Source organism: Necator americanus, chromosome II (genome assembly GCF_031761385.1).
Source record: "Necator americanus strain Aroian chromosome II, whole genome shotgun sequence".
NCBI classification, from domain to species: Eukaryota; Metazoa; Nematoda; class Chromadorea; order Rhabditida; family Ancylostomatidae; genus Necator; species Necator americanus.
In genome coordinates, this window is record NC_087372.1 from 30031854 (window position 1) to 30050225 (window position 18372).

The window sequence follows — 18372 nt, forward strand, 5'->3', positions numbered from 1 at the left end:
CTGGGAGGATAAAACCACTAACCTGGCACATTGGGGCCCCCGAAAAATTACTACTTACTCGATTGACGCCAGATATACACACACTTTTATATCGCAACTGCGAGATCAAGTTCTCCTGCTTCTACATTAACATCACCATCGATGTGAAGAGAAAGGTCTGTCAGAGTGGGACCATCTCACCCGAAAGTTTTCAGCGAACCGGAACAGATCAAATATGAGAGTGAGAATGAAGCATAGGTGACAGGTGTACCATAGTTTTTTAGTTTTCACAGACTAATACTACCACTGAGTTATAGTCGGGTCAAAACGACATGAAGCACGGTGCAGTCGGTCGAGATGGCGGTTGGAATCGAGGTGGGACCATCATCGCGAACTACAGCAATGAACGGTGGTAGCAACAGCCCTCGCTCGATCCCAACCACAGCGCTCAACCCTACCACTTCGAGCGCAACCGCTTACGCGACTTCGCCGTGCTTCATGTCGTTCCGACTCTACTACAGTATTATCTGTGGATCTTTGCGATCATCTTAGAGCTGTTACGGATCCTTCTTCGACACACTGTCAAGTTTCAGAACGCTATAAGAACCTGTTGTGGGATGAACTTGAGCGGTATCTGGAGATGTCAGCACAAATTTCAACTGCTCGAAGCCCTGCCTTTAATTGAAGAATCCATGTGGTGACACCTATGGGTGCTTGTAAATTATCTCACCTTTGTTGTTTTTACATAAGTTAAACTGCGACACATACAGTAGAGTCAAGACGACATAGAGCAAGTACGCAATTGCGTACTCGACTCCTCTCCAGGCGGTGCGGTGGAGCGTAGCGGTTAGGAGCGTAGTGGAACCCTTGCTGGCAATATCCATCTCTGCAGTTTGCGACGTTCCCACCTCGGTTCCAACTGCTGTCTCCACCGCCCCTTTTCGAGCGCGTACGCAAATCCACCGCAGCTACACTCGGGATTCATGTCGTTTTAACCCGAGTATAAAATGATTTCGTTCCCAGCAACTAAATTGCGAAACTCGAAGGATTCGGTCTGATTTTTTCCCACAAGCAAATAGCGTGAGCGAGAATTGCGTCACGCTTCCTTTCCGCTTAATAAGTCAGTGTTTAAATGTACAATTCATTATCCGACGTCTTCCAATGCAATGTTTTCTCTTTCCAACATTCAACATCCTCTCTCTTGTTATTTATGTGAAAGATTACCGTTTGTCATGTTTTTTCTTCCAAGGATGTTCTTTGAAGCGTCGAGTGTGACGTAAAACAATCCTCACAAACCAAAATCTCATAACGTTAGGAAGTGAAGTTGAGTTTGCCAAGGAGAGTACAAGGAACACATGGAATAGTTTCACTACTTGAGATGACATGAAAAACTACGGAACCTCGGAACATCGAAACCTCAAAAATCAGAACTCATTTCGACAAGCTTCACCACTGCATTTGAAAAGTGAGAGAAGTCTTTTTTCAGGAATTTTAAAGGGCAAATACTGAATTAGAAAGAAAACGACGGAGAAACCTTTAAAGACATCACCCCACGAATCCGAGGTGGTGCAGATTTCAGGTGGAGTATTCGTATACGGGATGGGAGACTATGGAGAGGGGGGTGATTCCGTCCATTTCTTCCTAATTGCCGTAAAAAACGGCCCGGAAGATGCGGTGCCGCACAAGGCTGGCGCGCTCCAGTCGAACTCCCTGTAGAAAATAGTGCGCCAAAACCCCTGAAGCCGTATCTTCCGGGTCGTTTTTTACGACAATTAGGAAGAAATGGACGGAATCACCCCCCTCTCCATAGTCCCCCATCCCGTATACGAATACTCCACCTGAAATCCGTACCAACTCAGATTGTGGAGTGATGCCTTTAAACGATTCTGAATTGAAGTGAACGCGGTGGCGCATCCTAAGCGGATTGATTAACGCCTGACAGTTTATACTTTATCCTTTAACTTCAACTCTATGCCCTACAACGCGACAACCTGGACGTCATCGCGCTCGAAAAAGGATAAGACAAAAGGCTTAGCAGACAGTGGCTCGTCTTGTCTCATGTGTCTGTTCAGATGGCGGGGAAACAATGTCGGCAACTCTACATACAGTCTTTGCTGAACTAGTTCAACCTATCTGACGCTACGCGACCGTGCCGCTGCTCTGTCTAGTGCACTCGTCTATCAATGACGTATCGACATCACTGGTATGGTCGATTCTAACCACTATGTTCCAGCGCACCGCTTTGAGCGCAGTCGCTTACGGAACTGCATCGAACTTCATATCGTTTTGACCTCACTATAGGCTCACTGGAGCGAGCACTAGCAGAGACTTCACTGCGGCTGCGTCGCGTAAACCCAGTTGAACACGCTTAGCGCTTAGCGCTAGCGGAGTAAGTGAAAACACGCAAAAAAAATGTTACAGAATCGACATTATAAAGGCAGAGATCACGAACTTTTTTGATTTTGGTGGCAGCGTCTTCAGATACTGGATGTGTGTTTGTTTCCAGCAGTCCCTCGATCTCGCGGAGTTGCTGGTCCATGGAGCTGCCAGGTTCATTCGCGTGACGCTAGCCGCGCGGGAGCCACGCGAAGCACAGCCGACCTTCCGTCTGAAGATGGGGATAGTGTTAAAAAGGAACCACCGGAGGAAAATCCTCAACAACTACAACTTTTCTTAGAAAGTCACTTAAAATATTCAAATAGCTAATGGAAAGATACCCAAAGCATTTAGTTCGACACTCTTAAAGGCATCACCCCACGAATCTGAGATGGTGAAGATTTCATGTGGAGTATTCTTATAAGGGATAGTAGATTATCGAGAGGCGACTGATTCCGTCCATTTCTTCCTAATTGCCGTAAAAAAACGGCCCGAAAGATGCAGTGCCGCACAAGGCTGGCGCGCTCCAGTCGAACTCCCTGTAGAAAATAGTGCGCCAAAACGCCTGAAGCCATATCTTCCGGGACGTTTTTTACGGCAATCAGGAAGAAATGGACGGAATCACCCTCCTCTCCATAATCTACTATCCCTTATAGGAATACTCCACCTGAAATCTGCACCACCTCAGGTTCGTGGGGTGGTGCCTTTAAGGATGTACACGATCAAAAAACTGTAGGAAGAACTCCACAATTTATAGAAATTTGATAAAATAGTAGAGAATAATTTTTCGGGAAAATTATGCTGGGTCACCTTCCAAGTCGTGTCGGCGATGCGGGTATTTGATAAGTGCGAGTTATCTGTGGAGTTCACTTTGACAAAATCGCATTAATCCGTGGTTAGCCTCGCGTATGGCTATGGAGTCCACCTGAAATTGATTCATCGCGTTCAACGATTGTTTCAAGCACATTTTCCACGCTGAGACGAATAAGTGCAGCGTGACTCTGAGGACAATGGCAAAAAACGAGCTAAAAACCTTGGCTTTCTTTAATTACACGAACACGCAGTCAAAGAAATCTCCAGCTTGACCTCATGAGAATTGCTAGAAGCTCCTTCTTGGAGAATTCAAAAGAGATAGTGTTCGGCGGTTACAGAAAGTAGCTAGCAGAAAAAAAAGAGAAAAAGTAAAAAGACTGTAGTAGAAGTAAAATTTTTCACTATAGTAGTAGTACTATAGTAAAAAGACTCGCGGAATGTCAAGGAAAAATGCATCGACCATCGTTTTACGGATATTTTCCCTTATTCACAGATATCTTGTAGATATTACTGAGCCCAAAAAATTGTTTAAAAGATCGCTAAAACACGTTAGAAGGAATCCATGACATCCTCTATGGTCCTCACTGAAGATAGAATTCTAGAAATCCACAGAAATAGAACACTCAGAGAAGATAAATGAATTACTTTCAGTATGGCACTTCCGAAAAAAGGCCGATTGTTCTTCTGGATCCCTGTCAACACTCGAACAGCTGCATAAGAGGGCCGGAAAACAACAGCGCGCTTCTCATCAACCGCAGGAAAGCGTTAATGTATAGAAAATCAACTCTATATTGTTTAAAACCATGTTCGGTCAGAGATCAAAACAAATCCATAGTTCATCCAAATCAATACAAATCCAATAAATGTTCTACGTGAGAAGAAAAACGATTTCATCGATGTTTCTCGAAAAACATCGCTAAATAGAAAAGGAATGTGCGAGCCAAATACTACTTTTCTCTACCCGTATAGAAAAAAAAGTATCGAAAATAAAATATATCGAAATTTGATGTTAACTAAGAAAGAAATAAGCAACAATCAGTAATAGTAATCTCACAATTCCGTGTGTATATGTATATATCATATTATTACTTATTTCTATTACTATTATTACTTACTATTACTAAGAAGCAAATAACATCCTGTAATTATGTGCCTCTCCCAAAATAAATTTTCAAAATTATGTGCTAAGCTGGTTTAAAGTAGTACAGCAATCGATACAATGGTTCCCTATGGATTCTGAGAAAGAAATTCTGAAAAGGATGAATCTCTTTCCACTCTGTTCTTTAATAAGGAAAAGAGAGGGGTTTCTAAAAGGAAAAGATATCAAATCCAAGTGAATTCTTTCTCTCAACGTTGAGAAAATTCTTAACGCTACCCGCATTGAATTTTTTAAAATGAGGAAAAAAATGGGAAAGATGTAAGAAACGAGAACGTGTAACAGACAACGCCCTTAAATCGCAGAAATAGCCAGAACGATGTGTGCGCACCTTCCACTTTCCTTTCTTGATTTCGAATTTGAAATAATTTCTGAAAAAAAAATCTTCCAGAATCTTAGTAAATTCATAAATATATATTCACAGGTTTTTTTTAGAATAATTTCGTTTTTGTTTATACAATTAAATCCCCATTCTCACCGATTTTATTCAATAATTATGTTTACAAGTCTCAAGTCTCTACTGGAATACGTAACTCCCTCTTCGGATCGAGCATTTCCAAAAAAAAAAAGAAAGAAACGACTACGCCTGTCATTCGATTAAGAAGATAAAAATAACTATGTATAAATATTTTCAAACCGTAAGAGATGATGACTCGAAGATTTCAATTAAGTAATTTAATTATATTAATTAATTTTACTCCTATAAAGTGGAACCTAGAGCTAGAGCAGATTCCTAATTTCTGAGAAATCACAGAAATCTCTTAAAGGAATGTTATATTGGAATATTATAGATTAAAAATAAAACTAGAAATAGAATTATATTATATGTATGTTAAAATAGATTAAAAGACTTTTAAAAGGGGAACTGAAGAAGATTAGAGAGAGAAAAGATTGAAGAAGAGATTGAAGAAAAAGGATAGATAATATTCTCAGGAAAGTAATGAAGTGAGCATCAGGCCCAATGAAATCAAAAAAGAAGCTGCTCTTCTGGATAACCACCACGATCGATTGAGGACGGAGCCTGTAGAGAGTCCATTCAAGATGCAAAATTCTATCAGAGTGCCATTTAGAAGCTGTTTAAAGGAAGTGAATTGAAGGGAATAAAAACCGTACCACGATGAGATGAATGACGTGACACATCGGAGAAACTGACTTCTGACAAAATGAAGTGAAAAAGATGATGGCGGTGGTGGTAGGGATGGTTGAGAAACTGGCGGCTTTCAGGATTAGGGTTCACTAATGCGAGCCGAGTCACATAAACAACATTAGTATCGTATCGCATCATTTAATATCCAATAACTTTCAGTGTCGCCAAAAAATTCTACTTATTTGTTGGATGGTTGCCCCGCATGGACCCGGGGGAACCTCCAGTGAGTACACGATAAATTGTTTATGTACTTCAAAATTTAGCATCACTCTGGATGTAGGAGCTCTTACGGAGATCTTTGCTCTTTCTTGCTTTTTGCATAACCAAAAAAATTCTCCAGCGATTACGATAATGCTGGGAATTCAGTCAAAAACACGAATCATTGGAAAGTAAAAGTGTTTGGCGGAGATCAATCTTTTTGGAGTGTCCCAACAGTTCAACTTCTGAATCCATTGAAGGGGAGACGAGTTGCCAGGGTCATCCAATAAAGCAAATCAATGTTTTTGTCGTTCTTGAAATCAATTTATCGCAGCGATGAAGGGCTTGCTTGGCTAAGGAGCGGTCTCGAACCATCGACCAAACAGACGCCGACGGAACTTCTTACCACTGAGCTATTGCCACAATACAGAAATCATTATCTGAAACTGTCTGAAAACACCTTATTTATTACCTTGAAACTTATTCAAGGCTTAAATGTCTGTTGAAGATCTCTGTAGACCTCTCAATTCTTCTTAAATCATCTTAAAAAAAATGCTGCTTAGAAATTAGAAAAAAAAAGAAATTAGAAGAAAAAAAATCATAGATTTGAAAAAAAATGTTGATTTGATTTACAATTAGAGTAGTAATTAATTAGCAATTAGTTAGTTCATGTAGTATCGAACAATAAGTTTTGTATGTTATACGACTAATTAACAATTGTTGCTTAAATGCATCATCCCACGAATCTGGGGTGGTACGGGTTTCAGGTGGGTCATGCCTATACGGGGTCGTGGATTACGGGGAGGAGGGTGATTCCGTCCATTTTTTCCTAATTGTCGTAAAAAACGGCCCGGAAAGTGTGCCACAACACTAGCGCGCTCAAATCGAGCTCGCTTTCGGCGATTAGAATGGGATGAACGGAAACACCCTTTTCCTCACAATCTACGACCCCGTATAGGCATAACCCACCTGAAACCCGTACCATCCCAGATTCGTGGGGTGATGCGGGTTAAACGTGATCTATGTTCCCTACAACGTACATGGTCTGGTAGTCCGGTAACAAATCGAAGCAGAGGGATTCAGAGTCATTGACAACGGTGGCACAACGAACAGGAAAAGAAGTAGCTGTAACCGCCTCTCTATGAAGAGTCGCACGCTGTTATTCACTTGCACTCATTCTCGAAGGAGTTAAACTTTCCTCGGAAAAAAATTAATTCACTCAGTACCAAAATTGTAATATTTGTATTTCCATTACTAGTATTCGTTCCAGCACGTTCGACTAGTTATCGATTTTCCAAACAGATGATGTTTAAAGCTCGAGCTGAAACGATGAAAAGTTTTTGTCCTTGGTTCAGCAAGAATTTCTTATTACACTCCTTGTCATCATTAAGGAAAAGTACCGGAAAACAGGTATTCGACGCTATTTTCAAAATAGCTCTCCAAAAATCCAAAAAAAATCAGCATTAATCGAAATATATACTGAATTAAAATCTCAAAAAGAAAATAAAGAGAAAAACACAAACCCACTTTTTTATAGTTACAAATCACATTACATTACTTTCACTTTTTTTAAGTGCATTACTTTTTTATGATTACATAACCACGAGCAGTGATAGAGCTCAACACAGCCTTTTATGGTGTAAAATTCTTTGCAAAAGATGAAAAAAGTAAAAATCCACAGACTTCAACAAATCGATAGTCAGAACGGAGTTTTAATGTTATCGTTTCTACTCGGAAATATAAGAAATAAATGAATGTGAAGGTCAGACAGTTCCTCAAAATGCTTATTTTTAGTAAAAATAGCAAACTTCTACAAAAGCGTCATAAAATATTCCAGAAATCGAATCTGCATCTAGTTAGGCTCATTAAACAATTTTGTGCTATTTTCTATACTTACAACTTCAAATATATTCATGTCGCATTTTGGAAAATTTCAACTTTTTCAGTTGAACAAAGCTGTCGACATATGCATTTGTCTTTGATAATATGCCATAAGCGAAGATGCTAAAATATAGAAGAAATGGGATGACGTGAGGTTGTTTGCAGAAGTGAACTTTGTGGACTTTGAGCTTGCAAACAATCCAATCCACTTAATTTTGACCAGCCTGAACGTCCAGCTAAAGCCGGACCTCAGGCTTATTTTGGTGCTTCATTTTGGTGTTCGCTTCGCTCGCCTTCACCGATCAACAAGAAATAACAGAAGTAAAAGTAGCGATTTTTTTTGGAAAATTATAATTGCTTTTTTTCTATCAACGCTTTCTTCAATTTTTTTACCCGGAAATTCAAGCATAGATGAAAGATTTTATGATTTTTCCCTAAACGCTCAGTTCTCTATTTGGAGAGCAATCCAGCTTAATTTTACCTTTATGCTTCTCTCAAACCTCCACAACTTGGAAACGGTATTCGAAGTAAGAGTCTCCTCCGTTCTCAACTATGAGCAAAGAATGATGTGCTAGCATGAAATGGCGTGAATATCACTATCGTAATAATAAAAATAACGTTCTACGTCAGATCGCGTAAACTGTTGGCTACGGTGTATTGCATTCGCACGTGATCAGGCGTTCGCACGCCTGTTTCCTTTTCTTGAAGAAAGGATGTTAGCAGCATGTGGAGACATGCTGGGAATTAGATATGCGAAAGAACCCCAGAAACCCATTCCACTGCCTTGGGGCACCAATCCGACGCAGTGGAACCCGTCTCTCCCCACTCTAGCTTTCTGGCACCGGCGCACCATTTCAACCCCGTAGGACCCGTCTCACCCAATTTTACCGCGTGGAGGCTCTTGCGTACCAAACCGACGCCATAGTATCCGTCTACCTCTCTTTCTGGGACTTCTTGACTGAGGCACACACATACGCAGACGCACACACGTGACAGAATAAGCCCGTTATTGCACAGCATGACAGTTTGCAATTTTGGGAGTATACATTCACTTAAAAGTTTATTTAGTCTCACTAACATATGAGAGAAACTAACTTGCCTTATCAAAGCCAACGTACATGTCTAAAGGACTTCCGACAATGGTGAAAAGGTAGAGCGCTCGTCTATCAGGTGCATGGCAATGGTTCGGGACCTCACCGATGCAGACTTTTGCATCATAATGGAGTATTTTTGTGACACACAAGCAAACAAACAAACAAACAAACACGGACTAAGCGCGTTATTAAATAGCACAATAACATAAAAAAACAGTGTTATTTTAATCTTCTCTTAAAATTTCCTTCCTCTATTTTTCCGGTTCAAATTCATAGATCTCCCTTATTTTGTTCAAACTGATAAAAAAAATTACTTAAAAAAATATAACTTTAACTTTCAAGTATTAGACAAGACGTCTCGAAGTATTTACACAAACATTTCTAAAAAAAAGTCCGGACGAAAAAAAGCACTCCCTCCAGTTCATACGTTTATTGTGTTCAGTTCACATTCTAGTACAGATTTTTGTTACGATAATTCCGGGCATACAAAATATTTCCTTGAAAATTACGCATCGATATGCATTTCATATTTCAGTACGATAGTTTTTATCTGGTATAGGAACGATGGACGACGAGATGTGAATTTTGTGTGTTTGCTCTTGGGTCTGTCCTATTTAAGATTGGTCTTACGTTTTTTAAAGGGTCCCGTACGGTCTCAGGTGGGGCGCATGTGGGCTGTAGCCACACGGTCGCTGGTTCGAAACCGCCCCAGTGCTAACCAAGCTCTTGATCCCTCTGGGGTCAATAATTTGGTAGCAGACCTGTCTTGACTTGAGGATGGAAACACTGACCTGGTGGTCGGCTGGCCCCAGCAAGTTGTCGTACATTCAAGACAAGCGTTCATAAACCTCAAGAAATCCTGCACTGGAGTCGGGCGCGTAGGGGCATCCCAAGTGGATTCTTACGCCAGCGACGCTATCCTTTATTTACTTTTTATATTCGAATTCGATTGAATCTATTGCGAACGGAAAGTTCTATCGTTTTCTTCTTCTGCCACGAAAGAGTGCGAACCGGGCAGGTAACAGATCCCTTCGCGTCGTCTGGATCAGTACCACAAAAATAGATAAATTTTTCTCTAAAGACCGAGTGATTTTGATAAGAATGGTGCCAGTCGCTTCAAACGAGCATGTGACTTTGAATAATACTGCTTGGATGTTTTCATCCGAAAAAAGATGAACATCCCCAATCTGCTTGAGTTCGACGGCGAAGAGAGAGGGTGAATGAGAGAGGGTTTGAGAAACGGGGCATTTTTTTAGAGAATGTTTAGATTGTATAAAAATTGGCTAAAGTATATAAATTTAGAAGAGTAACCAACTGCGGCTCCGTCTCTGGATTCAGATACCTAACCTATATACTCCCGTATGTCGCGTGAGTAAATCAGAGATGAAAACGGCGTAGTCAAAAAAAGAAGATTTTCTTGCAGAAATTTACGAGACTCGTGGACATTTCGCTTGCAGCAGAGCAAAAAAAAACCACACGAGAGAAAAAAGTTCAAAGGCCGAGCTTAAAAAAGACATGAGTGAAACCAGAGGAGCATTTTACACCAAAGGTGTTAAAATCTGAGGAGAAAAAAACTATTTTTAGAGTTTCCAGGTATATGATAAGTATCAGTGTAACAGTTTATGGTTGAATCGTTTAATTCTGTGACTAGGTCACATTAAAACATTGAAATCAATAGCATCTTTTCCTTATCTCTGGCAAATACAGTAACCGGAATCCAGTCAAAAGAGCCAAAAGTCGAAAAAAAGCCCTTAAAGTCAATTTCTTTAAAAAATGTGGCTGGCGAATTCCCCACAAAACTCGAAATTAACTTATTCCGAAATTTGTCTGCATATTAATCTAGAGAGAACAAGAGATAAGTGTAGAATAACGATTGAAGTAAGCTGAAGCTTCTTCGTTCCGAGATTACCGATATGCTAGTGTTGAGTTCAAGATATTACGGTAGTAAAAAAAACTAACAACAAGGTGTGTACAGAAATATTGCTCAATATGGCACGAAGCTAAATTTGTGGAAGTAAGAGGGTTGTAAGTGAAAAATTCTAGTTTTAGTTGGTTACTTTGAAAACAACGAATCAGAATGTTAGCGTACTTGAACTTCGAAAAAAAATCCGAGAAGTTTAGGGCTTTATAAAGAAATTATGACGTGACCACCAAGGCTTCACCTGCCAATTTGCCGTTTTTACCCAATTTGCCGTTCAAAAAAGGATAAAAGGATTATTAGAATTCATAGAACATAAAAAAGATTATTTTTGGAGTCGACAGAAAATCCTGGACCTTAGACACGGGATCTCATAATTACCGCCAGGACACTACGAGAGTTTAATTGGGATTCTATAAGAAAACAAACAACCGGAAAATACTTTTCTCAACCGAATAATAGGAGAGTTGACTGTAAAATACGAGAAAATGGATCTCTTCAGGATTTGAATATTAATCATTCCATTTTATGATATTTATTAGCAGGAAGCATATATTAGATTTAAGCATATACTGAGAATGTAGAGGATAGAGGAAAATGACCAGTAAAAAATCTTAAAAAAAATGAAAATTAATCAAATAATTAATTAAATAAATAATTAATCAATTTAAACTAATTAAGTTAAACATTATATATGTTTCTCAAAACTATAACGTTTTCAATTTTCGAATTCACTCAAACACCTAATCCAAGTGATAATGCGATAGGCGTTACTCTTTCTTCTCATCCTCCTATTCTTTTTTTCTCTTCCTCTTTTCCTTTCAAACATCTCTTTCTTTTTTCGGTGCTAACTTCTTAAAAGAAGTAAAGTGAAGCTAAAGAGTTCTTCATTTCAAGCGGTGCTGCGTTTCTGATACTGCTTTTCCAAGTTCCTTTTATTTAAATATGGACCCATCGTTTTACATTTTGGGCTCTACAATTTTTTCAAGTTCTTGGAAAGAGCATTCACTTTTCAAAAACTCTGGAATCTCTTCATAATGTTTCCAAAGAATTGAACTTAAGCAAGGAGGAAATAATGTTTGAAGAAAGGTCGTGAATGTGACAGAATTTAAAAACGGATTGAACTATTGGAACCGAGATATAAGAAGAAAATCGTAGACAGAAGGCTGGGATATAGGTAATAAGTATAATGCAAGAAAATAAAAAAAAATAAATGAAGTTCTGTATTTTTTCCAAGCTAACTAAACAATTTTTCAAACGAGAGTGGACAAAGACATATCTCTTTATTCCTCCCTCTATGTATATCCAACACAGATCATGGAGAACAGCAGAACAAGTCGCCGACTATTTATTTCTTCACTAAAGTTTGACTCTCAAAAATTATGATTCAAAAAAAAAAAGTACAAAAAATATAAAAAAGCACATTAAAAGAAAACGAAATAACATGTATACGTACATGTACGTAAATAATATGTATAATGTATAAAAATATGTAAAATATGATATATCGACTTCAACACAATAAACTTATAGTTTAACTAAAATATTTCACCTGGACTCTGTTAAAGGAATAACTAGCAGAAAGCAGCGGAAAGTATGTTATTTTATTTTATTGCAGTCACATTTGCACCAGAAAATTTATAAAATCGCAAACGATGCATGAAATGATGCAAAGAGGGCGTTAGATGGCTTTCCAGCACGCATTCGAAAATTTCTAGGAAGAAAAACAAGTCCAAAAATCAAATGTTGAGCTTTCAAGAGCTATATATGTGGAAAAGAGACGTAAAAACGTAATAATCAATGTCATAAAAATCGCTGGCTTCATCATGACCTAGAAAAGAAAGAAATAATGGCCCTATCAAGAAATTCAAGGAGTTCAAACTCTTGTTACTACCTCATATTGAGTTCGAGAAAAACTTGTGTTTTCGAGATCTAAAAAAAGATTAGTTGGAAAAATAAAGAGTAAAAAAACGTCCAGAAAAACATAATTTGAACTGAGCAGGCCGTGTCATCAATACCAAGGATAATTAATTCTTAACGAATAGAGAACTCACGTTTCGCTCATGTTCTATGATTGTTTAACTTCGTTCCACAAGTTAAAGAAGATAAAAATATGAGAACATCTTGAAGGAAGGGATTGTCAAAGCGGAATGATCTCTCGAACTATTTTTTAATACATGACAGAGAAAATAGCAGGAGCCGTTGAAAATTGTAAAGAAATGGGATTACTTTTTTGGTGGATCGAACTCGAAATGGAACTCGAAGGGAAATCGCGGAGCACTGCTTTTCTGCAGTGGTGCTGTTATTGAAAGGCTTGATGGAGAACGTTTTGAAATCCTCAATTTTTCTCCTGTGTACAAGGAACACCCAAAAGGATACCTTGTATAAAAAAACAACCATAAAAGTCACCATCATCCGAAATTATTAGTCTTAAAATTTGCCGCAAAAAAACCTGTATCTTACCGGTATCTAGAAAAGCAAAACAAAAAGAAAAAATTAGAAATGTATAGCAAAAATTAGTAAATCTTCCAGAAATTGTTGCCTCTGTGATTAGCAAACCACCATAATATAGGTTTTGTAGCAAATACTGGGTCAGTTCAGTCGTGATGATGCGACAAAGTCCCGGAAAGCGTTGTGCCCAGCATTTAGATGATTGAATCTCTGCCAACAGCCTAACGAAAGGCATAGAACGTGAGATTAACCGGTTTTCATTAGGAATGTCCGGGCACGGACGCAAAAACGTCGAAATCCGGGCAGTGCCCTCGGCGGTGACCGAATTGACCGGATTCTCGGGATGAGCGGCAGTGAAATCTGAGCGATGGGTGAGCAGGTAATGATGTGCCGTGGGGGCTCGTATGTGTGTGTGTGGACGCTGGTGAATGGATAGATGCACAGCATGCGTAACTCATTCTGCTGAAACTCGCTATAGTGCGCGGCGAATTTACGAGGCCCAGCCACCAGAAAGCCAATTAGAAAGCCGGCCACCACCACCACTACCCTTCACCGCCGCTGCCATAGCACCGGAACCTATTCATAGGGAAAATGAGCACGAAAAGAAACGACGACAACGGCGACGACGAGGCGGTCAATGTTCTCGGACGTGACGACGACGTGATTGCTGGCGACGGATCGGTCGTCGTCGACGGGCGGAAATCGGCTCGGCAACCAGGCAACACGTGGCCCGGCCCACCGCAGCCCACAGGATTCGGTTCGTTGCTCGGTCGATCGAGTGGTCGCCGAGAGAGGGAGAGAGCGTATCCGTAACTCCATACTACTACTACCACTAGTAGTAGTGGTATGGACGCAATGGAATGTTGGCCCCTGGGAGTGGGGGTGCTCGGCGAGAGAAGATAAACAACAAGCGCTGATTTTAACTAGAGCTATGGAATTCGAACGAGAAGAACATCAATCGGACAAATATCGTCGAACACTTTGTTGATAACTTAACATTCCGAAAAAAAATTCTCAGAGGATTAGACTCCTCTCCACGAATAAAATATTATTTCATTAACGAAATTAGGCTGCTGCTATTTCCGCCATTCCAGGATTTATGCGCTCTCTTAGGATTATATGCTCGAAGGTATAAAGTCTGAACTTTCAAAACGCGTTTAAAATCAATGCTTATTGCTTGTTTCATGGTTATTTAATTTTCGACAAATCAATAGTTGGCTGCAAAGTCCAGCTATGCATAAATATTTCTCATTCCCAGTCCTTTCAATTCCATAGTCAAGAGCGCTCCAGAAAAGAGAAAATTTCAAGTTTGCATTCATTCACCAGTCAGAATATTAATATAAGCTAGTATTCACTATTTATTTAGTATTTCGTAAGAAATACATTTTAAACCTATCGATAATTTAAACCTACCAGCAGAAGTCAATCTACAGATAAAGTGAATTCTTATCTCCCATACCTTGCTCAAATTTTACGGAATTTTTTTTAAACTTTTTTTACGAAAAATCTTTTGCCTTTTATAAACCTATCTGTTTACTTCAATGGATCTATTTTTCTTTAAAAAAAATGACTACTGATGAAATTCTGTTGACATTCAAAAAAAAGTAGTTAGAGGTAGGTCAGTGTGGAAGAGAAAAAAAAATTGGACGAGGCTGATGATCGTCGTAACCAAGCAGAGGGCTGGTGCATAAAGTACATAAGTACGAGTTGAAGGAGAGAGTGATAGGTCCTCTTTCCTACAAGCTGATCCCTACGCTTTCCTTTCCTTAAAATGAGAACCAAAAAAAATTTCAGTGGACGATTTCCAAACGACCACTGCTTCAGAGACAAATTTTAAAAAATCTCTCCAATAGACTTGTTATACTAATTATTTTTACCGAATATTATTAATCATTACCAATAATTACTATTAATTATTCTATTCATTGCAGCAGTGTTTTAGATTATACCCAAGTTCTCAGCACTTAAGACTTTAAAATGATAGGTCGAGAACACATCAAGTTACTATGGTAACTATACGAATATATAATTAATTAATACAAATATAACTACTATATATAATTAATTAACAAATTATGGTAACTTCTGTGCCTAAAATTTGACTTGTTCCAATCATATGTTGATGTTCGCAGAAAAATGGAGAAAATTGTAAATTCTATTAAAATGCAAAAAAAAAACCTCGGGAATGATCAGTAACGCTTTTCACCAGCCAAGGAATCTTCTCCTTGGACTGGCAATAGGAACCAACAAACTTGAGAGGTTCAGAGAAACCTCTAGGAGAGATTTTGAAAACAAGGGAGAAAACGATGAGATGAGATAAAAGTCGATATTTTGTTATATGAGTCCAACTTCGGAACATTAAAGGAGTCCGAAGCTGTTAAAGGAAACTTATAACATTCCTGACGATGTTGGGATCTTGTCACCGAAAAATAAGGTTAGTGTTAAGGATGGCGAATATGAAAACGATAACGCTCCATTTCTCCTAATTGTCTTGAAAAAACATGGGAAACTATCTTTTCGACCAAATCTTCCTGCGAGGCACCTAGCAGCGTCCAGCGTTTGCGAAAGAACTTGCCAGACAGACTCAGAAACCTGATTATTGTCCGTCCGGCACGTCATCCTGTGCACTTTCACCGGACGCCTTGTTAGGTGCCTCGTAGGAAAATTTGGTCGACGAGGTTGTTTCCCACGCTGTTTCTCAAAACAATTAGGAGAAATTGAACATGATTACTATCATACTCGTAATCTACTTCACTAACCTTATGTTTTTGTGGAGAGATTCCAATATCGTCAGTTTTGTTGCATGCAGACTTTTATGAAATAATTTGATTAGTCGCAGTACTGAATCAAAGGAATGAAGATTATAGATATTTATGTAAAGGGTAGTAATCTTTTCAATTTTTTTTTCAATTTCAAATCAAATAAATTTTTCAGGTACAGAGCAAAAAAAGTATATTGCTTTTGTGACTGTGATCATGTTCAGCGAATGTCAGCAAAAGCATAATTTACGTCTCTATAAATCTGTTTGAATGAAATGTTTACAAATTACAAGTCGTAAGTAGAAGAATTGAATTGGTATGAAGTAGAAATTGTCGCTCAAAGGGGATGTGAAACGTAATAAGGCTGACAGAGAAGATGCAATTGAAGAAATTTCCCGAATTCGGTTAGAGATTATTTGACACTTTGCTCTATGACAGGCATGTTTGTCGGAGCCAGGTCAGAAAATAAGAAGATGACTTTCGCTCTTCAGTCCAGGAACGACATTCGCCCAAAAGTAGTTTCTGATCATCTTTAATTGTACACTTAAAGAAATATGTACGTTTTGAAACGACTGTCTTCGAAGATTCGGAGACTCTAAAAAGTGAGACGATCCTGAAAAGTCGAAAGTAAAAAATTGTTCAGAATCTAGGCTTTTTGGATCCCTTACAACCGGAACAAAACGCCGACGGATGTCAATCTTTACAAAATAGAATCTCAAGAAAAATTATTCTCATTCTGTTTGCGTTCTAATTCTAAAAATATTTGGCAAATTTTTGGTTACATAGATTTGAGCATTTTGAGGTGGTCTACGGTCTTCCACTTAAAAACAATCGTTGTGCTTATGAAAGTTTCATCAAGAAATTGGAAAAAAAAACATGGATTTCATAGATTACTTGAGGTTATTTTCCATATGAGGTGAATTTCTGCTTCCTTTGCTTTCTCTCCAAACCAGTAGTTTATTTTTCTGTTAAAGTAACTGATTTTAATCAATCATTTTAATCAACCATTAACCATTTGGATAAGAATTCTTAGAAACTCTTTTATAAAGTAAAGAAAAATAGATTTCTATTTGTGCAGTCATCACAATCATATCATAAATTATTACCAATGTTAACAGAAATTTTTGTAAATTTATTCCTACTTGTTATAAATTCATACAAGTTTACTACAGTCACATCATAAATTAGTTTGTTATCATAATTTTTTTTAGCGTGTTTGTAGATATTCTAACGATATGTCACTGAACGAACAAAAGGAAATAGTACTAAAAATAGGAAGGAGGCGGGGCTTACGTCATTTTAATTACATTTTAAATTTTAAAAACTGACACACAACCATTCGTTTTCCGCCAACGATACCGTGCAGCGGATGGACTTCGTTGAAACGAAAAATAGGTGTTCTCACTTGCGACTTAGTTTTGAAGTACTCAGTAAAACTCGGAAAAAGTCCTAATGGTACAGTATAAAATTACAAAATTTTGATATTTTTGAAAATTAATTGTCGAATAATATAAGAAAAACAAGCATCCAAGCCTTAACAAATGGGCGAATCACTGAGAATGAACCCGTTTCCGCATCGTTGGTCTGCCCTCGTTGGACAGAAATGAATAGATGCCGTCAAGGAAAAGCGCAAAGGTCGAAAAGTTAGCGAAAACGATGCTCGCCGAGCACATGTACGTTATTTATGAGCAATTGACCACAACAACACGGTTAATGGACAAATGCTATATATTCATCGAATAGTTAATTTATTCACGAAAAATAAAATGTCCAGAGATCAGAGATGAGAAGACATTTTTGGACAAATACAGAAAAAAATGCAGAAAGAGAATAAACTATAAATAAATTGAGGAAAAATGTAGGCAATCAAAAATCTCCAATTTGTCAGTAAGCTTGGCAGAATTTGAAATCATAAGCTACAAATTTTTTTTCAACTCTTTCAAAGTTGAAAAATCTCGAAATCTACAATTTTTGCAAAACAATTGGAATGACAAAAATAAGGTTGAAAGCTTTCGTTTTCTTCACTTCATCAACACCTTATGATAACTGTGGCGCTAATAGCGATGTCCCCTTCCCCTCCATCGCCATCATTGTTCTTCCGTCAATTAAAATGATCAGTGAGGGAAGCAGTAGCTGGACTGATTGGTTATGGAGGAGAGGTTAATTTTGAAAGTTTCATAGAGAGGAGCAGTTGGGAGAAAATTGGGCATTGTCACGATTTTTGAGGATCGAAATGAATGAAAAAAGAGAGAGAAACCAAGATCTATCCTGTACCTAAAAAAACGATCCTAGAGGTCCGAATTTGATTTCGAATAGATATGCGGTGATGGAGCAAAGAAAAAAGAATTCAAGAACTCGTTGGAACTAATTCTGCCTTTTTTTTTAGAAAATTGACCAAAGGACAGCTGAGTCGCGGAAAGAACTGAGTCAACTGAAAGACAAATGAGTCGGTTTCCATAAAAGTGAACCAGTTGATATCCGGAAAAAGTAAGTGGAAACTGAAAAACTTTATTTTATGGAAGTTTTAAGTTATAAGGAAAGAAAAATAAGAATGTAAAGCATTGTTAGTTCTAATCCAACGCATCAATCAAATCGTTTTC

General features: G+C 38.3%; 2 protein-coding genes across 3 annotated transcripts in view; one reads left to right on the forward strand and one right to left on the reverse strand.

The window, feature by feature from the left end:
* RB195_019911 (uncharacterized protein) overlaps positions 1 to 2518 on the reverse strand; it is a gene marked incomplete at both ends in the record, with an annotated part of 29086 nt that extends 26568 nt beyond the window's left edge. For both annotated transcript variants that reach the window (XM_064187980.1, XM_064187979.1), the window contains one exon: positions 2432 to 2518. In XM_064187980.1, coding sequence (XP_064043859.1) covers positions 2432 to 2518 — 87 coding nt within the window. The remainder of the gene's footprint in view (positions 1 to 2431) is intronic.
* An 11086-nt stretch (positions 2519 to 13604) lies between these two features.
* Positions 13605 to 13826, forward strand: RB195_019913 (uncharacterized protein; the record flags this gene model as incomplete). Its single annotated transcript, XM_013438641.2, has 1 exon — positions 13605 to 13826. The coding sequence occupies one exon, from the start codon at positions 13605 to 13607 to the stop codon at positions 13824 to 13826; it is 222 nt and encodes a 73-aa protein (XP_013294095.1).
* Positions 13827 to 18372: the final 4546 nt, after the last annotated feature.